Source organism: Mustela lutreola, chromosome 7 (assembly GCF_030435805.1).
Source record: "Mustela lutreola isolate mMusLut2 chromosome 7, mMusLut2.pri, whole genome shotgun sequence".
Taxonomy (NCBI): domain Eukaryota; kingdom Metazoa; phylum Chordata; class Mammalia; order Carnivora; family Mustelidae; genus Mustela; species Mustela lutreola.
Window position 1 is genome coordinate 67,391,223 of NC_081296.1, and position 23,760 is coordinate 67,414,982.

The following is a 23,760-nucleotide window of genomic DNA, read 5'->3' on the forward strand; positions in this document are numbered from 1 at the left end:
GAGAAGGAAATGAACCACACAACTATGTGATCTAAAGACCACTTTTTATAGAAAGAAGCACCTGACTTTAGATGTGTTCTAGAAAGGGTACATTACCTGCATTGACTAAAGCTTCCAAGACCAAAAATGCTTTGGCAGAACACGATATATAGAAAATCTAAATACTTTCTATTTAGATAGCTAATATATATCACAGTTGACAGTGGCCCGCAAATCAAGTTCATGTAGTACAGGGTCAGCAGAAAGAAGGGAAGGCAGGCAGGAGTCAATGGGACTCAGTCCCATCATCATCTCATTTCCATTCATCAACTTTCTTGGGACCCCTGCCAGATTCTGACCTTTGATATCTTAATAAAGAATGCAAGCTGATGTCAATAATGACAGAAAAATATCACTAAGGAAGATTCAGAAGGATCCACCTTCTTTAAACAGAACTGTGAACACAGCAGACCTTCTAGAATGAGTGAAGAAAAGAAGGTAAAACACAGAAGGGTAAGTAATGTCGGCTTCTTTAAGAGTTTTCCTGGCTAGGGGCGCCTGGGTGGCTCAGTGGATTAAGCCGCTGCCTTCGGCTCAGGTCATGATCTCAGGGTCCTGGGATCGAGTCCCGCATCGGGCTCTCTGCTCAGCAGGGAGCCTGCTTCCCTCTCTCTCTCTCTCTGGCTGCCTCTCTGTCTACTTGTGATTTCTCTCTGTCAAATAAATAAATCTTTAAAAAAAAAAAAAAAGAGTTTTCCTGGCTAACTGAAAGATGCTCCTTAGAGCAAAAAGGAAATGAGCCAGGAAGACTGAAACTTGTTCTCTGCTCTAACCAGAGAGTCTAACGCATCTCTACTCTGCACCCTCCCTTCACACAGTTGTTCAGAGTTGTAAGAGAGCTTCTGTCTAGCTCTGATCAACGACAGGAAAGAATGGAAGAGGTAAGCAGAGTAAAAAACAGCACTGGGCAAAGGGGAGCCTTTGCAGCGATGCTGCTGGCAATCCACAGAGTATGCTGTTTTGATAAAAGGAGGGTTAGGAAGGATCTAACAGGTGCTCAAAGTTGAAACCATAAGAGAAACTGCTCCCAACCTGCAAATAAAACTGAGACTGCTGAATGGTGAATAGAGCACAACAGTCACTTTTCAGAGGGAACATACCTGTGAATCACAGGCCAGGCAGAGCTGCTGAGAAGAGTGAGAGAACACCAGGCTAAGAAGTTTCCTGATGCTGGAGTGTTATGTTTCCTTTTATTATTTGAAGACTGCACTGAGGCGATAAGGCCAGATCAAATCTCCCTCCCAATCTGACCCCCTCCTCTAAAAAACCCTCAAAAACCCTGTCAAATTTAAAAAAAAAAAAAAAAACAAACCTCAATGCGGGTAACAAATGGCTCCCTCTCCTTTTCAAATATTCCCTTGTCCCTGACCCTTCTGTTCAGTGATAATCTACCTGACAGATGGCTTGCTCCCATGGTAGTTTAGAGTCCCTGACTAAACGAGAGGAACGACACAGGAGACACATGGTCAGGGAAAGAAGCCATTCCGATCTAACATACAATTCTCAAACCAATGTAATTTAAAGGGAGGAGCACTGTCTTGGGAAAGCCAGGACCATGTGTGTCTTCTAAATACTGATGATTTACGTTTCTCAAGGTCCAAAGAGCTTAAAGTAATTGTTTAAGAAATAGATCTCTTAGAAGTTGGTTTAATTCTTCAATTATCATCTATTTTGTCTCTTCCCTCCTGTGGCACTTACTCGTGGACTGGCCACACACAAAAAAGATGGCAGTTCAGTGAGCAGGCAGCAACGTAGCGAGGAGGTAGCTGATCTCCGCTGATGGATGACCTGGTCTGAGTAGCCACTCACTGCTTTGCAGTGGCTGCTGAAAACCAGAGACTACAAGACAAGAATGCAAATTAGTGCCATTGGCAAGTATGTTTAATGAAAGCAAAATGGAAAAAATGTCACATATTAAATAACTGACTTAAACATTCTTTTTCATGAATATTAATTCTAATAAACAATAAACCAGTATTTAGAACCAAATGTATAATATAGTCAAGGTTCATGCTAACTTTAAAAACATGGGTTTTATTGATATACCGTAAGCAAGTAGCATTTCCAATTCTACCTTTTTCTGGAAGAGATACTGTTAATTATAAATAGTTAGAGTATAACTTTAATTAGATAAAACAGTGTCTTGGGGGGGGGGGGTTTGGTTCATTTGTTATACCATGGATGCAAACTCACATCTTGTATTAAAAACATGATGGCCAATAATATCTCCTAAATTTTTCTTCGATGCATTTTTTTAAAACAAGATTTTATTTATTTGTTAGAGAAAGAGCACAGCAGGGGGAGCAGCAGGCAGAGGGAGAGGGAGAAAGAGGCTCACAGAGCAGGGAGCCCGATGTGGCTCAATCCCAGGCCTCCAGGATCATGACCTAAGCTGAAGGCAGATGCTCAATGACTGAGCCACCTAGGCATCCCCAAGGCGCATTGCTTTTCAACAATTTTAAGTAACTGCTACACCCAATGTGGAGTTCAAACTTAAAATCCTGTGATCAAGAGTCACACACTCTACTTACTGACTGAGCCAGCCAGGCATAAGGCACCTCTGTTTCGTACCACACGTGTATATTAACAGTGCAGTGTATAGTTGACCCTTGAAGAAAATGGGTTTAAAATGTGTGGATCCAGGGCGCCTGGGTGGCTCAGTGGGTTAAGCCTCTGCCTTCGGCTCAGGTCATGATCCCAGGGTCCTGGGATCAAGCACTGAATCGGGCTCTCTGCTCAGCAGGGAGCCTTCTTACCCCTCTCTCTCTGTCTGCCTCTCTGCCTACTTGTGATCTCTGTCTGTTGAATAAATAATAAATAAAATCTTTAAAAAAAAAAAGTGTGGATCCACTTATACACTTTTTTTCAAAAAGAACTCAACAATCCGGTAAATTTATTTTCTTTATGATTTTAATAACATCTTTTCTCTAGCTTACTTTTAAGAATACAGTATGTAACACATGTAACATATAAAATATGTGTTAATTGGCTGTTTATGTCATTGGTAAGGCTTGCTGTTAACAGTAGACTGTTAGTGGCTAAGTTTTGGGGGAGTCAAAAGTTATACGTGGATTTTTGACTGCAGAGAGGGTCAGCATACCAAACCCCTATGTTGTTCAAAAGTCAACTGTAGTTCTAGAAAGGTTAGCTGTTTCATTTATTCAGTGACATCAATACAAATGGTCAGGAAAAGGTAACAATACTGCTTTAGCTCCTTTATCTGACCACTTTTTTTTTTTTTTTTTAAAGATTTCATTTATTTATCAGAGAGACAGGGAGAGAGTGAGCACAGGCAGACAGAATGGCAGGCAGAGGCAGAGGGAGAAGCAGGCTCCCTGCCGAGCAAGGAGCCTGATGTGGGACTCGATCCCAGGACGCTGGGATCATGACCTGAGCCGAAGGCAGCCGCTTAACCAACTGAGCCACTCAGGCGTCCCATCTGACCACTTTTTTAAAAACCAGAAATTCTCCCTTTATATTACCTTATCAATACATTTTAATGGGCTAAAAGCTCACAGTAAAGCTTCAGTTTATAAGCTTTCATGCGGAAGATTTTTTAAAAGTGTGGGATGCTGGGGCACCTGGGTGGCTCAGTTGTTAAGTGCCTGCCTTTGGCTTAGGTCATGATCCCAGGGCCCTGGGATCAAACCCCTCAATAGGTTTCCTGCTCGGAGGGGAGCCTGCTCCTCCCTCTCTTCCCCACTAGTGCCCTCTCTATCTGTCTGTCTCTGTCAAAATAAATAAAATCTTTTTTTTTTTTAAAAAAAGGATGGATGTTCACATAAAAGAATCTGTCAGTGGGGTTACAGTGTTCTTTATTGCAGATGCAATTCTTTCTTCAGTGCAATGTTAAAAATTTTAACTTTGGATTTGCATTCTTGATTATTTCACTTTTTTTCTTTATTGTTTTCTCAGAAAAGGCAGGTTGGAACCTAAATAACCATACACAAGGTAGACAAATTTTATACAGTATAAGGTCAAGAAAACAAACTGCAAGATGTACAGTAACCAGGGCTGCACAGAGGAATCATAGGATCAAATCTCTTCAAGGCTTCATTGTTCAGTAGATATCTTTTCCCAAAGTCAATGGGCTCTTCAGGATCACACTTTGAGAGAAGCCATCTTGAGTTGTCTAGCAGGATATGGGTATCATAATCTGTTTTCCAAAACCAATCAGCATTTTCTGAATAATGGTCATTAACAAACTGAAAGGCCTGAACTGTTTCTAGGAGAGATGGCCATCTCCAGTGGTTTCTTTTTTTTTTTTTTTTAAAGCGTTTTCCTTTTAGATTTTATTTACTTATTTGACAGAGATCACAAGTAGGCAGAGAGGCAGGCAGAGAGAGGAGGAAGCAGACTCCCTGCTGAGCAGAGAGCCTCATGGTGGGCTTGATCCCAGGACCCTGAGATCATGACCTGAGCCAAAGGCAGAGGCTTAACCCACTGAGCCACCCAGGTGCCCCTCTCCAGTGGTTTCTAGCCACACTGTATGGAAGTCTTTACAATGCTTTATTATAACACTGTGCCCCCATAGCTTGGCCATGTTTAATACTTTCCTCTAGATGATGTCCCTGTCATTACCTAGAAAAGAATTTTATCCTTCTGACAGTTTTTCAACAATATCTGCATTCTGATCTCTATGTTGGCTAGCATCTGCATTGAAGTTAACCAGCCTCCCTACATATTTATGTCCACTACCTTCTCAAAGCCCAGGGTGAGGAGTAGATCGGGTATCAATCTGTTCTTCCAATACTAGATACTGGATAGCTAAGAACATACACCTAAAAAAATTCTATTCCTATGCACAGATGAAGGCAGTCTTCTTGTTTTCCAAAAGCACATTTCCTATTATTGGTGGTAAGGTCCCCTGCGCTTCCTCGGGGATGAGGAGAAGAGATAAAAGTCTAGGAACTACTGGTCCTCTCATCGAGCTATAGTAGTAGTTCAGGACTGCTGGTTAGGGTGTCTACTGCCACCCAGGGGGCTGAGGCAGCAGCAGTAGCTGACCTAAAGACCTTGAATTGTTTACTGACTTCCAGAGAGCAGTAACTAAACAATGTCTCTGCCAGGGATCTCTTAAAGTCACGCTCATCTGAAGTATTTTCAAATGGCAAAATTCAACAAAGCCTGTTTACTTCATTCCCAGAACATAAAGGCAAAAGATGAAAGAATGAACATTTCTTTCAAATATTTTCTCTTCAACCTTATAGTTATTGGTAAAAAAGACTTCTAACATTCACTGCAGGGAGTTCTTTTAACACAGTATGTTATTTGTAACACCCTTCTGGAAAAAGTCTAATGATAATTCTACTTCCGGGGGTGGTCATTCCCAAATTAAAACATGTTCACTTGTCTTACATGAGATAGGTTAAGATAGTATTCTCACAGGAAGTCACTAACAGCAAAGTGATTTGTAGCTTTCTGATCTTAGATTTTAAAAAATTCACACACTCAAAATGCTCATACACAGCCTTAGCTTAAGAGAAACCCTGACCACCCCCAGCATATTTTACTCAAGCTATACTTTCTTGTGTTATTTTCTCTTAACACTGGCTTCATCCATTCTTCCTTTACAAGTAGTCCTTAATACCACATTACCCAAATTCCCTTCACATAATGACATGAACTACTAGACACTGCTATACACAAGAAAACTTAATGCTTAACACAGAAGAACATGAAGAACACCTTAACCGCCACTGCATAAGATGCTTGATTGAACAGGTGAAGGAGTGACAGAAAAGGTTCATTACTGCTGTAGTCTGTTTTGGCCTAGAACAAATTAGAACAAAAGAAACAAAGTCACACTACGAGAGACAGGATTTGGTTATAACGTGGTGTCCTGTCCTCAGGCTCTTGAGTGTCCTCTCTACCCTGTAGTTACTGGCAGCTGTGTGTGTCTTGCTACCACAATCACAATATACACAAAGCAGAGAAGTTAGGCTGGTAGAGAGTCTTTTGATACCATGTAAAAGTCTCAATCAAAAAGAAGTAGGGCAGGATGATAGACCCCACAGCTGTAAATTTCCTGCCACAGTATAGCACAGAAAACACACAGATGTTTCCCCTCAGATATCGATTTACCCATTTAACAAGGGGCATACTTTACTCTCCATGTCTTGTTTAAAATTAAAAGGAACATTTGTAACCATTAGGTCTTCATTACTCAGAAAATTAATTTTCTGCTTTTGTTCTTAAATACATCAAACATAGGTATAGAGAAAAGGTCTCACTTTATTATTATTATTTTGCTTTTTAAGTTTTAATTTTAATTCCAGTTAGTTAACATAGTGTTATATTAGATCCAGGTGTACAATATAGTGATTCAACATTTCCAACCATCAGCCAGTGCTCATTACAACAAGTGCACTCCTTAATCCTCATCAACCTTCCCCCAACCCCCTTCCCCTCTGCTAACTAACCATCAGTTTGTTCTCCAAAATTTGTCTGTGAGGAAAGGTCTCACCTTAAATGAAAGGGTGTACTGTTTATAGATCAACTGCTAGACTATATGGCTTCTATTTTCAGATATTTTAAGTGACCAAACAAAAAGAGAGAAAATAAAGCACAGAAAACCTGAGTACAATGGCTTCTCAGAGCTTTCCACAAGGGGCGTTGGCAGCTTTCATGATCTCAGGAAATAATGTCATATATAGATACTACAGATGCAAATTAACATCCAGCAGATGAGTTTTTGAAAATTTCTGGTTGGGATTCTTCATCAATAGCCAGTCAAAGCTCTCTAAGCATTTAACAGAGAACAGTGTTTACAACTTAAACACACACCACTTTTTTCAAAAACAATTCTTCATGTTTAGATCCTTCTGTATATTTTAAATTACAAAATCTGAACTGCCCCTAATTTTTATGAGCTAGTTCACAAAAGCTGGGAAGTATGGAAAGCTGGAAAGCTTTTGACACACATGATGCCTAAGTGGCCCATTACCATGGCAACAGTTTCACTGAAACAGATAAAGGAGATGGAATCAACACTGGTACAGGTTTCCCTTGTTCCCCAAAAGTAGAGAATTCCTTTGCAAACTTTTGGAAGCTGAAATAGCATAAAGTAAAGCAGCAATTACCATTAATCTATGTGGAAAATATTTTGAGCATTCCTAGACCCCAAAAAATAAACTCTTTTTCTGATACCCCAGGACATACCTTGCTAACAGATGCACAAAATAAATTGAGATAAAGTACAGATGCTCCCAGACACAGTTCAAAGCCATGACAGGTCAATGCTGAATATAGTTCCTGGGGAAGGGGCTCAGCGGTGCCATTCCCACTGCTCCAGTGCACACAGCTCTGTAGTGGCTCAGTGCCAAACAAATGCTGAATGCTATTTCTGCTTTTTGCCTTTTTTTTTTTTTTTTTTTTGGTAAAATGAAAGTCCTCTTCGGATTTCTTTTGATTAGTGAAATGGGTACGAATGTAGGTCTTTCTTTTTTTTTTTTTAAGATTATATTTATTTATTTGACAGAGAGAGATATCACAAGTAGGCAGAGAGGCAGGCAGAGAGTGAGAGAGGGAAGCAGACTCCCCGCTGAGCAGAGAGCCCGATGTGGGACTCGATCCCAGGACCCTGAGATCATGACCTGAGCCGAAGGCAGCGGCTTAACCCACTGAGCCACCCAGGTGCCCCAAATGTAGGTCTTTCTTAAAAGCCAAGTGTTATAACCTTGAACTTTCGAAAAGTGGGAGACATCTTGTACTCTGATTCTCCCAATCATCATTTTTAACTGGATATAGCATGAAATCTGTTTTGCCTCCCCCAAAAGATGACTACATGGGATATATCCTATAGATTCTGGATTTTGTCTTTATTCTTCTAAGTAAAACAAGATGAAAAAGAAAAAGATTCGTATGTGTGAAACACATTAGCCCCTACAAATCTGTACAAGAAAGGAGCTCTGGCCAGAGCTCACGGTAGCGAAGGAGGTGTGTGCGAATGAATTTATGAAAAATTTGAACTAACTACTATTTCTTTTTCTTTTGGAAGCTTTTATTTATTTGACAGAGAGAGAGATCACAAGTACACAGAGAGGCAGGCAGAGGGGGAAGGGGAAGCAGGCTCCATGCCGAGCAGAAAGCCTGATGTGGGGCTCCATCCCAGGACCCTGAGACCATGACCTGAACCGAAGGCAGAGGCTTAACCCACTGAGCCACCCAGGTGCCCCACTACTACTCCTTCTTAAAATTTTCACCAATAAAGCAGGGTGGAGCACAATAAAATTAAGAGGAACACAGTGAACCATGCTGGCTTTTATTCCACAAGCATCACAAAAGAAAGAAATATTAGACAAGAATTCATGTCAAGTAAGAGAGTTTAAAAGGCCTTAAATTTGTTTAAAACACCCCAAAAGTGTCATCTGATCTGTGTCCTTAGCCTAGTCCTTAGTTCCTTCATGTTTATATATCATCCTAAAGCCAGTATTATGAGAATAGGACTTCCTTGAACTCTGTAACACAAAATTCAAACCTAACATTCACTGCAGAGCGAAAACTAAGATTTTATAGGCTGGAAAGAGTGCTTCTCACTGTCTAGATTCATTCATATCCACAGTGGGAAAGAATGCGGTGAGGACTGGGTTAGACCACCAAATGACTCAGTAGTATGGGGTCTGAGGTAGCTTACCAGGAACAAGATGATAACATGTAGCTTAGTCAATTCTCATTACCTGTCCTCTCAGAGGAATAAGAACAAAGCTTTTTCCTGGATTTGATGATAGGAAGCTGTATTTAGGAAACAACCTACTGGAACAATAACTACTATTCATTATAAGACAAATGAAGGCACAGAAGAGAATGAAGAATTTTTTTCTGCAATAAAAGGACAAAGCTGCATGTGGAAAAATTAATTCAAAGCTAATTTGGTAGCTCCAAAGGAATTTTACTTGAAATGACTACTTGAATAGTACAAGAGAAAGAATTCTACACTTGCTTCCAATTTTAGCATGTCCCCTTGTCTTTCTCTCAGGTCTATCTACTCAAGAATAATTCCAAGGGTGTCTGGCTGGCTCAGTCAATAGAGCATGCTACTCTTGATCTAAGGATCATGAATTCGAGTCCCATGTTGGGCACAGAGATTACTTCAATAAAGGGTAGGGCGCACATGGGTGGCTCAGTCGGTAGAGCATCTGCCTTTGGCTCGGGTCATGATCCCAGGGTCCTAGGATCAAGACCCATATCAGGCTCCTTGCTCAGCGGGAAGCCTACTTCTCCCTCTCCCCCTCCCCCTGCTTGTTCCCTCTCTCTCTGTGCCTCTGTCAAATAAATAAATAAAATCTTTAAAAAGGGTTGGGGGTGCCTGGGTGGCTTAGGTGCTTAAGCATCTGCCTTCAGCTGAGGTTGTGATCCTAGAGTCCTGGGATCGAGGCCTGCGTCAGGATCCCTGCTCCATGGGGAGCCTGTTTCTCCCTCTCTCTCTGCCTGCTGCACTTGACTGTCACACTCCATGTGCTCTCCATACTTTATCTGTGAAATAAATAGATAAAATCTTAAAAAAAAAAAAACCCAAATTTCACCTTTAAAAACCGATCTTGAACACGGAATCACTCTTATGTTCTTCCATCAAAACTTTGTTGTTGTTTTGAAGATATTTTTTAAAATTTATTGGACAGAGAGAGAGATCACAAGTTGGCAGAGCAGCAGGCCTAGAGAGAAAAGGGAAGCAGGCCCTCCACTGAGCAGGGAGCCCGATGTGGGGCTCTATCCCAGGACCCTGAGATCATGACCTGAGTCGAAGGCAGAGGCTCAACCCACTGAGCCACCCAGATGCCCCAAAGATTTTATTTTTTTAAGTAATCTGTATACTCAGCACAGACTCAAACTTACACAATCAAGGTCAAGAGTTGCATGCTCCACTGGCTGTGCCAGCCAGGCGCCCCACTTTCATCAAAACTTTGAAACATAATTTGTATTTACTTTGCATAGTAAAACAAGGCTATTCCACTTTTTAGGACCACAAAAGAAAAGCAAGGAGTTGGAGAAATAGCATCTCTTCACAAATAATCAAGGTTACATAGTTAAGAATTAAGTTGGCAAATCAAATGAAAATCTAACATACAGAATACAACAGAGATTACAATGAAAAAAATTTTGCTTAAAGGACCTAGGGCTTATGAGCAATGAATTCCTGTTGAAGATGAAAGCTAGATATCATCCTGTATTTAATATCCTCCCCTGCTGACATCTGCTGTGGCTAATAGAACTGTGAACAAGATGAGTGACAAAGAGAGCAGGGAGGGATACCAACATCCTTTAATCAATTTAAGAACTTTTATGATGTCACAGTCAAAACCCATCAACAGCCTAGGCCAAACTCTCAGAACTAGGAATACCAAAACAAACTTTATAATAAAATAACTAACATAAAGGTCTCAGCCCAACAATAAAAGGCTCTGGTCAATCAAGATATATTCACAAATTCTTTGGTAACTTTCTCCTCAAAAAGCAGAGCCTAGTTCCTTCTCCTCTCTAGCATGACTCCCAAAACTAAATCCTAAAAGGCACCGTGCCTCTTCCTTGCTCTCTCATCACTTAACCTAGGGGAAGCCAGCTGCCATATCATCAGGACACTCAAGCAGCCCCAAGGAAAAGTCCGAACAGCAAGGAACTACGGCCTCCAGCCAATTGCCAATACTAACTTCCTAGCCACATGAGTCAGCTACTTTGGAAGCAGATCCTATGGCTCTAGTCAATCTTTCAAAATAACTGTAACCTTAGCTGACATCTTGACTGGAACTCTGTAAGATTTTTTGAGCTAGAATGACCTACCTAAGCTGCTCTTTTCAAAGTTCCTGATCAAGAGAAACTGCAGGGCGAAAATAACTGATGTACGATAAAATGAATGAGTGATCGGGGCACCTGGGTGGCTCATTGGGTTAAGCCTCTGCCTCTGGCTCAGGTCATGATCTCAGGGTCCTGGGATCAAGTCCCGCATCGGGCTCTCTGCTTGGCAGGGAGCCTGCTTCCTCCTCTTTCTCTCTGCCTGCCTCTCTGCCTACTTGTGATCTCTCTCTGTCAAATAAATAAATAAAAATCTTAAAAAATTAATGAGTGATCAAACAAGTTACCAATCCCACACTTCTTAACCTCCAAGGGAATGTTAGAACTCTTCACAAAGTTCTATTTTAAATACTGATGTTATAATTTTAGGCTGGAGGACATTCCCTCAGGTGAGATTATATATCAAGTTCCAAAGGGAAAACCAATACAAACACGAAGCACCACTATTAAGTCATTCAGGAAACATTTACTTAACTTTTCTCGTGTAAGACCGCAAAGACAAGAGGGACTATATAAAATGTTCAAACACTTGAACTGTGTTCTCACTTGGGGAAGAAAAACAAACGATTTAAAAAAAAAAAAAGAAAAAAATAAAACGACAGAACTAAGTAACGCTTTCTTTTTTCACATTAAGCTTAGTTTCAGAGCTTCTACAAATAGTAAAACTTTCTTTGTGATACAGAGTACCTTTCTGTTGATTATAGAACTCCCACCAGGATTCACTGGAGTTTTCCACTGTATAAAAAGGGTAGTTAACCACTTCGCAATCCCACCAACCGTCTCTCTTGCATGTTCGATATCCTTCTTTAAGGGCTTTTTCCTTTTAGCCTTCAAATCTGAGTCTCCCCTCCCCTACAAACTCAACTTTGACTTAAACCCAGTGTCTCTCCTGAAATATCTCCCTATTCTTCTTTCTGACTGTCACACTTCATTGCACACTTCATGTGCTCTCCATACTTTCTAACCAGAATCTCTCTCCCTGTAAATCCCTGCACCAGGCTTTCTGTGTTCTATCTACACTCCCAATGACAAAAGGTACTAATCTCATCCCTGTGTATTTGCCTTAAACTTAATATAGAATTTATCATTCTCTTGAACTGTGTTTTGGAAGTGATTCCTTCACTGGCAATACTCATCCATATCCAAATCAATCAGAGTCCCCTGACCCTTTAAGATTTATTTATTTTTTGGGGGTGGGCAGGCAGAGGAAGAGGAAGAGAGTCTTAAGTAGACTCTGTACAGGGCTCAATTTCCTGACCCTGATATCATGACCAGAGCAAAAATCAAGAGTTGGTGCTTAACCACCTGTGCCACCCAAGCGCCTCACTGACCCTTTCTCTGTAATCATTCAGTTACTTACTACCGGTTCTGTTGGGTCCTTAGTACTTAATAATTGCAACCTTTGTTTAACATCCTCCTTAACACGTCCCGTCTTTTTTGACAGCATACACTGAGATTAATCTTTATCAAATACTAATGACTGAAATCCCATTGCTGTGCTTAGTGATCTGAGTGATTAAGTGACCTTCCTTAAACTGGTTACCAGATTACTCCTTCCAGTGGCTTGACAGTAGTTACCAGAAGTTTTATTTTCCCAAGATTGCAACTACAACATCTATGTAATAAATTAAGCTAATAAAAGGCTAAAACTCCTGGTTTAATATCTAAACCTCAACAGACTGGCATTTAAAGAGTCCTACAACTTACCTTTCTGGCCCTTTCTTTTGTTTAGCTCCAGTCTTAAACTTGGAATATCCTTCCTCCTACCCAGATCCCTACCACTCAAAGTCCAACTAAAACACCACCATTTCGGGCACCAGGGTGGCTCAGTCGGTTAAGCATCTGCCTTCGCCTCATGATCTCAGGGTCCTGGGATTGAGCCCCATGTTGGGATCCCTGCTCAGTGGAGAGCCTGCTTCTCCCTCTCCCCTACCCCTTTCCCCACTCATACTCACTTTCCCTCTCTCTCAAATAAATAAAATCTTAAAACAAGAAAAAAAAAAACACCACTTCTATAAAGACTTTTGTTCATTTCAATCTAAGATGATTTCCCATTCTGAACTTTACCACTGATCACTCACCATCAATCTGGCAGTTAATTATGTCTTCTCTCAACTCTTGAGTTATTTTTGTTTTTAAAGTCTTTTTTTTTTTTTTTTTAAAGATTTGATTTATTTATTTGACAGAGAGAGATCACAAGTAGGCAGAGGCAGGCAGAGAGAGAGAGAGGAGGAAGCAGACTCCCTGCTGAGCAGAGAGCCGGATGCGGGGCTCAATCCCAGGACCCTGAGATCATGACCTGAGCCGAAGGCAGCGGCTTAACCCACTGAGTCACCCAGGCGCCCCTAAAGTCTTTCTAAGAGATGCCTAGGTGGCTCCCCTTAGGGTTGGTTAAGCATCCAACTCTTGGTATTGGCTCAGGTCACGATCTCAGGGTCGAGAGATTGAACTCTGTGTCTGGCTCCACACAGCGGGGTATCTGCTCAAGATTCTATCTCTCTCCCTCTGCGCAGCCCCCAATACCCTCTCCCCCTATGTGCTCTTTCTCTCAAATAAATAAATGATCTTTAAAAAAATAAAGTCTTTTTAAGTTTGGGTGTTTTTACTACACACATGAATGATTTTTTAAGCCAGAAAACAGGGACCATGACTGTTAACACACCTTACCCACAGCAGACACTGCTGACTAACAGGTTGGTAAACACTAATTACATATGCTCCCTGTGCGAGCAGAGTGACCTTGAGAAGAGGCAATTCTAAAATTGTCTGACCAGCAGAAAAAAGGAGCATCAGACAACCACTGATCACTAAGCCAAATTCACATTCTACCACCAGAGATTCATTCAGTCAATAAGTTCTTCTGACATACAGATTGCTGTATCCATTCACTCCAATTGGCTTTGGTACTGAATAATTACAAACAGCAGGAAGAGAAGGAGATAAGGGTGTATCAAGAAAAGGAGTACTTCCCCCAGTAAATATTGGGTCCTCCCCTCTTTAGTCGCTTAGGCTTCTTTTACTATCCAGACAGTGGTCTACAAAGGAAGCTTCATACACAAGATTCACAAGGTAAATAATTAACATGTTAGTCTATGTGTATCATTTTTTTAAAAAAATATTTATTTATTTATTTATTTGACAGATCACAAGTAGGCAGAGAGGCAGGCAGAGAGAGAGGAGGAAGCAGGCTCCCCACTGATCAGAGAGCCAGATGTGGGGCTCGATCCCAGGACCCTAGGATCATGACCCAGGCCGAAAGCAGAGGCTTTAACCCACTGAGCCACCCAGGTGCCCCTATGTGTATCATTTTAAAGAAAATAATACACAGGTATTGTAAAAATGGACTAAATATATTTAATAATAGGGGTACGTAATGAAAAACACTTGGGGACCAGTGGCCTGTATATCTACAATGTGGAAGAGTTTAAAATAAGATTTGTAAGCTGATTCTAAAATTTACATAAGAATGCAAAGAGCTAAGAACAACCAAGGCAATACTGAAGAAAGATGAAGCTTAGAAGACCTGTGCTTCCAGTGATCAAAACGTATTATGAAGCTATATTTCGACAGAGTGATACTGGCTCAAGGATAGACAAATGGACCACTGGGACAGAAAAGAGCCCAGAAACATACCCTATCTGCCACCTATCTGGCAAAAGTGATGCTAAGCGCAGTAAGGATGGTCTTTTCAATAAACGGAGCTGCATCAAATGGATATGGATATCTATATGCAAAAAAAAGGGGGAGCAATCCGTACCACAGACTAAAAAACCATCACAATTCCCTATAGGTCAGTATATGAAAGATAAATAATAAAACTTATGGAGAAAAACATACAGAATTACCTTCATGACCTTTGTATATAGGCAAATATTTCTTCAATGGGACACAAAAATGCTGTTTAACGACACCGGTGAGAGTGCAAAAGTTGCAGAGTAGAAGATAATCTGCAATATGTAAGGACTACAAGTCACTATGAAAACACAGACTGCCTCATAGAAAAATAAGCAAGATCTTGAATAAGAATTCATACAGGAGGTTATCCAAATGGCTAATAAGCATTAGGAAAGGTATTTAATATCATTATTCATAAGGGAAATGTAATTTAAAGCCACGACGAGATACTACCACAGAGAAAGACTGCTAAAATCAACAAATAATATAACATTCTGGCAAGGATGTGGAACAACTAGATCCTCTCATACGTTGCTAATGAGAGAAAAAACACTGATGCAATTGTTTGAGAAAACTGCTCGGTATTATCTATTAAAGATGACCATAAGCATACTCTATGATCCAGCAATTTGACCACTAGATCTACACCCTAAAAAATGCATATGAATTTTCTTTAAAAGATGTGTACGGGGGGCGCCTGGGTGGCTCAGTGGGTTAAGCTACTGCCTTCGGCTCAGGTCATGATCTCAGGGTCCTGGGATCAAGTCCCGCATCGGGCTCTCTGCTCAGCAGGGAGCCTGCTTCCTCCTCTCTCTCTGCCTGCCTCTCTGCCTACTTGTGATCTCTGTTGAATTAAAAAAAAAACTAAAAAAAAAAAAAAAAAAAGATGTGTACGGTAATACAACAGTAATATTTGTAACAACAACAACTAGAAATCACCCAAATATCTGCCCACAGTAACTACTGGGAAGGTAAGGCGGAGTGGAAAAGTGAATGGAAGTGGGTATAAGGGACTTCTGAAGTAGAGTTCCAATAGTGTTTGTGAAGTAACTCAGCCGTATGCCTACTTATGATTTATGCACTTTCCCACATGCATGAGTAGTAACTCTAGAAGGACAGCCAAGGCAACAAAAGAGATGATATAAAAAGTTTAATATGATGGGGCGCCTGGGTGGCTCAGTGGGTTAAAGACTCTACCTTCAGCTCAGGTCATGATCCCAGGGTCCTGGGATCGAGCCCCACATTGGGCTCTCTGCTCAGTGGGAAGCCTGTTTCCCTTCCGCTCTCTCTGCCTGCCTCTCTACCTACTTGTGATCTCTGTCTGTCAAATAAATAAATAAAATCTTTAAAAAAAAAAAAAGTTTAATATGCTATACTTATTACTTCTGTCTCTCTAATCTACTTGGCTTGCTATCTCCTAAAGCAAAGGAAATGCTCATCTTTTCAGAATCAAGTTAGCTGCTTCTTAGAATCATGAGTTCAAATAGCGGCTAATTTTGTTAGAAACAAAAATTTTTTAACTTCCCTAATAACTTTGTTAGGGTACTGGTTATCATCCCTGAATTTTCTTCCTATCCCCACAAACTTTAAAGATGGACTCCACATTAATGTCAGTGCTCTTCTAATCTTTCAAGACTTTTCTCATTCTTTCTAAGTTTGTAATTCATCATTTGAATTATAGCAAATATCTCAAATTATACTGTCAGGACATTTACTGAAAATACTTAGTTAGTTACAAGTTTATTTCCTGTGAAAATAAAAAAACTCTGATTCCACAGGAGTAGGATCTATATTTAAACAAAGTGGTCTTCCAAAGGATTAGTAAATTACATCAACAATGCCAGAAGTATATTTTTAGACCTCAAAACAGCAAACAAGTCATATCAGGAATGACAGGCACAGAGCACACATGATGAATTTACCCCACACCTAAGAGCCCAAGACCTTATATTTAAAACCAGCTGAAACACTTAAAACAAGAGCACAACAGATAATTATTACATTTAAGTCTTAGCACTGTTAACTGATATTTAATTTTATCTTTTAAAAAAAGACTCATTTTTGTCAACTTTTTTTTTTTAAATGAAAAACTGGCAGGATCCGAGTAGACCATGAGGTTTCAAAGTGTGGTTTTGATGTGTGTATGTTTGTGAAAGTATCATTCATCTTAAGTTTTAGCTTTTATATTCTTAATTAATGAATTGTGGAAATCTGTTCTAAAGGATTAGGTGTTCAAAATTTCATTCTCTATTCTTCTTTGTATAACAGACAAAACTGATGTTCTCTGGATAAATTAGGTAAATGCTTCTTGAATAGGAAAAACTTAGAACCAGTGTGAGAACCAGAACAGTAGTGGTGACAGGCACATTCTAAGAAAGCCATTCTTGGGGGGACAGTTCCCAAAATAAACTACTTTCCTCATGTTTGGATCTTTCAAACATGAGGAAAGCTGGGTTCTTTCAAAATTAATTATCTTTATTTATACTATCTTTGAATACCAAGGATATAACAGATAGATATCAGACTATACTAAGACAAAGACGGACCTTGACTACTAAATGCAAGTCAGGGTAAGTACACAGTGAAATGTGCATTCAGTTCTCTGAACAACTGAAAGTGAGATTCTTAAGTTCCAAATGTTTTGTTCTTTTCTTACTATTAAAAAGAATGATCCAGAATCTTCTACGTGGTGACTCTTTTTATCTAGTTCTCTAGCTATTCTAATATTATGAGGTCATATAATGCTGTATTTTAAAAATTGTGATTAGTTAGGGTCATGAAATCCTATTTTAGTAGGCTCCATCTAACATTAAGAAAAAAAGGAACAAAAGAAAAAAACCAGAGTGCAGTGTACATGAAGGTTAAGTATTGCTTTGTGAGTATTTTGTTATAAAAATATATATGTATATGTATGTAGTATTCTGTGTATCTACACACATCAGTCGGTGATAGAAATATTCTTAATATTCTTGAACACCAGAGCTATAGTGGGCTTTATTATATTTTTATTAAATATTACACATGGAGTCTCAAAAAATTATTCTTTATTCAGAAGTTAGGTGAACCTTTAAGACTAGATACCATGCAAAGACCACTCCGCTTAGCTGAAAGCAACAATTTCTCGTACCAGATCAACAAACTCTGGCAAAATACACTGCCTGGTTGATATTTTAATATATACATGTTGGAAATAAGGATGATGAGACCAAAAGCAGCGCAGTGTCTCTACACATACAGAGCTAGCTTTCAGCTGCCTGCGACCTAATGGTTGTATACATGGTAAATCCCTACAGCAGCAAACTTCCATTTACAACATGAAATAAAATTAAAGAGGAAATGAAAGTGAATCTAACTTCAATTAAAATAACTTCCCATAAGGCATAAAGCCCATATCTGAATTTCTCAGGAAATTCATTAGTTGATGTAAGGACCTCACTGAACACAAACAATGAATACATTACTGTATTTTCAGAAAACAAAAGAATATAAACATGGGAAGGTGGATCTTTGAGAGTTAAGAAAGATGTAGTGTCTACATAAGGCAATAAATGCTTAGAAAATGTTGCTTCCTGTACCAAAAATAAAACTAGCAACAATTTATAACTATAGAAATATAAATTATCAAATGCAGGTGAACAACTCTTGACCAGCTACAGCAATATTTCACCAGTAGGAAGTCACCCTGCCACCACGGACCATATTATTGCAACAGCCTGAATTCTACTCTCCTTTCTGCATTACCAATCTTCTCACCAGAGTCCAAAAACACACATGGAGCAATGCTTGAGAAACCAATTGGGAAAACAGAGGAAGTCATACGGATTCTTCAGCAAACACGGGCAAATACCAGATCCAAACAAAAGAATAGCTAGCATTCAACAGCAATTAACTCTAATGACCCATCAAATTTTCTAGAGGACACAAGGAAAATGCCCTGCCTTCTTAACTTTGAATTCAGGACTGTAATATATAAATACACAAATCTCTTTTCAAAACTCTCCAATGTTACCCATTTCATTCAGAATAAAATCCAAATCCTTGCAAGAACTGATGATGTCCCTTATGATCTGGACCTACATCTATAACCTTACCTTCTGTCACTTTCTCACTCACCTATTCTACAAAGGCCAGAACAATTACATGAAAAAGTGTTCAGCATCATTATTTTTCATGGAAATGCAATTTAAAATCACAATGAGATAACATTACAAATGCAACAACATGGACTGACAATATCAGGTACAGGCAAGGATGATGAACAGCAGCAAACTTCTCACATTGCCAGTAGGAGGATAAATTTCTAAAACCACTTTGGAAAAAGGCTTGGTAATGGCCACTAAATCTAAACACACATACACCTGATGATACAGCAATCTCATTCCTAGATCTGAATCCCAGAGAAAGTAGTGTACATTTATCAAAAGACATGTACAAGAATATGCACTGCACTTTTATTTACAATAGCCCCCAAGTGGAAGCAACCTAAATATCCACCAACAGCAGTACGGTCACTAAATTGTGGTGTGTTCGGACAATGGACTATTTCATCGTATACAAAAGAAATGTGCAATGTGGATGAATCTCACAGGCATAATACTAAAGGAAAGGATGTGGACACAAAAGTGCATGTATGGGATAATTCCATTTACAAGAAGGTCAAAAACTGGCAAAAATAATCTTTGGTGACAGAATAGTGGTTTTGTTAGTTTATTCTGAAATGGAGGTATTAAATTGGAAGATGCATGAGGGAGACTTCTGGGTACTGGAAATGTTCTACACCTTAATCTAGGTATGATCTAGTAGTTACCTGAGTGTACCTACATGGATAAATTCAAAGAGTTGTAAATTTAAATTCTATTTTACAGTAAAGTTGTAAATTCTACTTTACAGTAAAGTTATGTATTAAATACATACTAAATATACACACATGCACAAACATGTACCCCCCCCCCCACCGTCTATGAAATGACAGTAAGTTATTAACTCAGCACACCGCTCCCACTCCTCTAGGAACTTGTGGCTCCATGAATCCATCACTGACTTTATTACTCCTTTTACTGATGCAAAGAGAAGGTAAGTGAGAACTACCACAGATAGCTGATAGTGAAGTAAGTGCTTACCTTTAACAAAGGGCAGCTGCAAAGGTTGGGAAAGGAGAGTGGAAAATTAACCCCAAGAAGGAAATCCTTGTTTCTCAGATATCTCTGCTGGCTCTCCCCTTCTGGCTCTCCCCAGGAGCGCAGCTGATGGAGCCTGTAGGAGGCTTTCAGAGACAGGAAAAGAGCTAACCATCTGAAACAGACCACAGCAGACATGCTTATTCAGTGCTCCATGGAGGTTTGAGGGTAGTTCAGAGCAGCAAGGAACCTTGCCTTTCATTCATGTGTCTCTTTTGTACATCTTGAGCATTTTAGAAACAGTTCCTCCCTACTTTCAGATGATGCCATTTCACACTTTTCTTCTAAAAATTCCATCTTTGGCATGACTTGGTTTGCTACTATGAAAACTAAAATCCTCCATAAAGCTCCACTCAATATTAAAGAATATTTAACTCTATTACAAAAATTCCATTATAAAAATATCCTCGTATTAGGGAGATAGCCTTTACTAACAAGGTCACTATTTATTATTACATAAATACAAAATAATAACATAAGTGAAAATCATTATTCCAAGGGGGAAAAAAACCAGAACTAAGTCTCCCAGAATACTTAAGACAGGTTTATGCTGTAATCACTATCAAGTAAAGGACTCACTTGCCATTATCTGCCCTGCAGGAGCAAATATAACATAGAAGACTAACTAGAAATTAAGAAGACTTAAAGACCTTCTGGCAGCATTTGGGGGTTGAGCTGAAATAATTTTTATTTCAGGTATATCATGAAGCATCATGCAATTATTAAATGATCGAAAGAAAATTATGATCCCCTTATAAAAATTTTTACTCTTAACAAGAAAAAAATAAGAGGCTTGCTAAGATGATACAATATTAAGTATTTAATTTCACAGCTCAAACTCTGTTTATTCTCAACTGCTTTCTCATCAAATTAAGGAAACTTCTCACCTGGCCAAAAGTCCCTGAAGCATGAGGTTTGCCATTTCTGCTGGAGATACATCAATAAAGCGAAGGAAGGAGAAACAGCTTTCTTCATTAACACCTGGAATATCAAAGGACAAAGTTAAACCCAATAGCAAGTGAAAAAATAACAGTCAACTAAAGCTACTGAACTGCTGTCTTTTCATTTAAGAGTGAAAAGATATCTAAAGGTTTCAACCCAGCAATTATGGTGGAAGTCAGGGGGTCACATTTTTGTACTACAACCTCACGTGGGAGAGGCAGACCTATGAGATCTGGCATACATGGGCCAGAGTAGAGCTGGCTCATTAACTACCTTTGGGCTTTTTGGATCCTTGGCTAATCGCGTTTCTCTTTTTATCATGACAGGAAAAAGAATAGTGTAGAGTTAAAAGATTTTGAAACTTTGCCTTATTACCATGGACAATGCTCAAAGGTGAGCTGCTTCTTTCCCTTAGACTAAGGAGAAGGAACGAAGTCACATTAATGAAAGTCCTGCATTGTCTCTGTCAAGTTTCAAGGGTATAAGACACTCTTAAGAGGCAGGTATAAAATATATGTGCTGCCGAAGCGAGCACAAGAGGCAGGTATAAAATAAAATGAAAGGTCAATGTAATAATTTTTTATTGCTTCCTGTTATGGCCACAAATCATAGCATCTACAGACGAAGACAACTAATTTACTTAAAGATTATCAAGACTTTATAAGTAAAGATCCAGCATGCAGGCAAAATCATTGTGAGTTGAAAATCATTAAGCAAAATGAAGAGCATTCTGATAAATCCCTGGCATACTTTCCTTCCCCAAAATCAAAACACCTACCTTTTCTGTGAAAGAGAGACTGCTGGATATAATCTGGTGCAAACGGAGAAAGAAGAACCCTTAACCACCTGTAAAATCAGTAAATAAAATAAAATAAAATAAATCCAAACATAAATATTGGGAAGTTAACTAGATTAGAATCTTTTAGATTTAATAGAATTTTTAAGATTCTATTAAATTCTAGAATCTGGAATCTAGAATCTAAATTCTAGAATCTAAAGATTCTAAATAGAATCTTTTAGATTTTAAATACTTTTAAGAGATCTGTTGCCATATTACCAGGCAGAAATCATGGCATAAATGTCAGACAGTACTAAGTAATTAATATAGATGTAAGAAAGTAATACAAGTTCAAAGTGGTCTCATTTCATTTCAGAGAATCATAATTCAAAGTTGTAGGTTACCATGTACCATATGAAACAAACAGCACAACAGCTGTGGCCTGTTTTCCTCTGCCCATCTAGTTGAGTAATAGTCTGGAGCTATCACAGACAAATAATTTTTTTTTTTTTTTAAAGATTTTATTTATTTATTTGATAGAGAGAAATCACAAGTAGACGGAGAGGCAGGCAGAGAGAGGAAGGGAAGCAGGCTCCCTGCTGAGCAGAGAGCCCAATGTGGGACTCGATCCCAGGACCCTGAGATCATGACCTGAGCCAAAGGCAGCGGCTTAACCCACTGAGCCACCCAGGCGCCCCGACAAATAATTTTTTTAAAAAAATATTTATTTATTTACTTTATGAGACTGATGCGCTACCTACTGCGCTAATGAGGCACATTTATTTACTTTAGAGAAAGGGTGGGAACAGGGGGTAGGGGAAGAGGGGGAGGGAGAAAATCTCTAGCAGACTCCTAGCTGAATGTAGAGCCCGAAGCGAGGTTCAATCCCATGACCCTGAGGATCATGACCTGAGATCACTTAATCGACTGAACCACCCAGATGCCCCACATACAAATAATTCTACCCCCTCAAAGATTTTATTTATTTATCTGACAGAGAGAGAGACAGCAAGAGAGGGAACAGAAGCAGGAGGACTGGGAGAGGGAGAAGCAAGTTTCCCGCTGAGCAGAGAGCCAGATGTGGGGCTTGAACCCAGGAATTAGAACCTGAGCCAAAGGCAGACACTAACTAACTGAGTGACCCGGGCACCCCCAAGACCAAGAATTCATTCATTCATTCTTTTTTTTTCTTTCTTTCTCTCTTTCTTTTTCTTTCTTTCCCCTCTCTTTTTCTTTCCCTTCCTTTCTCCCTTTCTCTCTCTCTCTCTCTTATTCATTCATTCATTCATTTATTTATTGGACAGACAGAGATCACAAGCAGGCAGAGAGGCAGGCAGTGGGGCGGGAAGCAGGCTCCCCCAGGAGCAGAGAGCCTGATGCAGGGCTCGATCCCAGGACCACAGGATCATGACCTGAGGTGAAGGCAGACGTTTAATCAACCATCCAGATGCCCTTCAACTTCAGTTTCATTAGGTTAAATGTTGTTGACTATTCTGGTAATGCTGCTTATATTGTTTCTCTACAGAAGAACTTTCTAAATCTATGATTCTCAAATCTTGATGTGCATAAGAATTCTTTGGGAGCTTGTTAAAAAATTCAAAAGCCAGGGATATCCTCACTCCCAGGTGTAGAATGGACCTACACACATTTTCTGAATGGAATTGGTCTCTAGCATATTACATTACAACCATTTCACCTTTAACCAAATCTGTCACTGATTCCGGGAGGAGGTAAATTTGATTAATCTGAAATACAATCAGCTCTCCCACAAGCGCTATTCCAAGTATAAAATAAGCTACTGCAAAACAATTTCAGTACTGGAGTAGAGACATACGGTGATCTCTCGACACAAGTACATATTTGCACTATGTGCACATTCCTCAATCAGAAAAGCAACCAGAAGCGGCTAGAGCTATTAAGAGTCAATTAAACCCTTGATACGGTACAGATTTCTATCACAACATCCCTCAATAAATAGGTGTCCACCCTATGCTTAAATACCTTATTGTTGGGGAACTCAAACACTCTCCACTAAACCCCCAAAAGCCATTAAGCCACAAAACCCCAAAATTACAAAAACACCCTTACAGTAAACAGGTATTAGTATGTGCTCACCTGTCTCGTGAATGGTTGAAGACCCTGATCTGTCCATGACGGTAGATAAACTTTGAAATCTGGTATGGCTTTAGGGAAATATGAAATGGAGACCAAGTTTCTTGTCGTTCAAATAACTCTGGGTGATTACAAACCTAAGAGGAAGGAAAATAAAAAAATACCACTGTCACGTGCAGACATAACTCCCAGAAAAATCACGGGAATCCCAAACCCTGAATGTTTACTTTTGTGAACATATACTTTCTC

At 39.5% G+C, this 23,760-nt stretch overlaps 1 protein-coding gene across 3 annotated transcripts in view; it reads right to left on the reverse strand.

Moving 5' to 3' along the window:
• Positions 1-23,760, reverse strand: part of INO80 (INO80 complex ATPase subunit) — a 139,309-nt gene that overhangs the window by 44,643 nt on the left and 70,906 nt on the right. For all 3 annotated transcript variants that reach the window (XM_059181196.1, XM_059181195.1, XM_059181194.1), the window contains exons 21-25: positions 23,515-23,648; positions 21,400-21,467; positions 20,567-20,660; positions 19,623-19,794; positions 1,738-1,878 (exon numbers count right to left, since the gene is read on the reverse strand). In XM_059181196.1, coding sequence (XP_059037179.1) covers positions 1,738-1,878; positions 19,623-19,794; positions 20,567-20,660; positions 21,400-21,467; positions 23,515-23,648 — 609 coding nt within the window. The remainder of the gene's footprint in view (positions 1-1,737; positions 1,879-19,622; positions 19,795-20,566; positions 20,661-21,399; positions 21,468-23,514; positions 23,649-23,760) is intronic.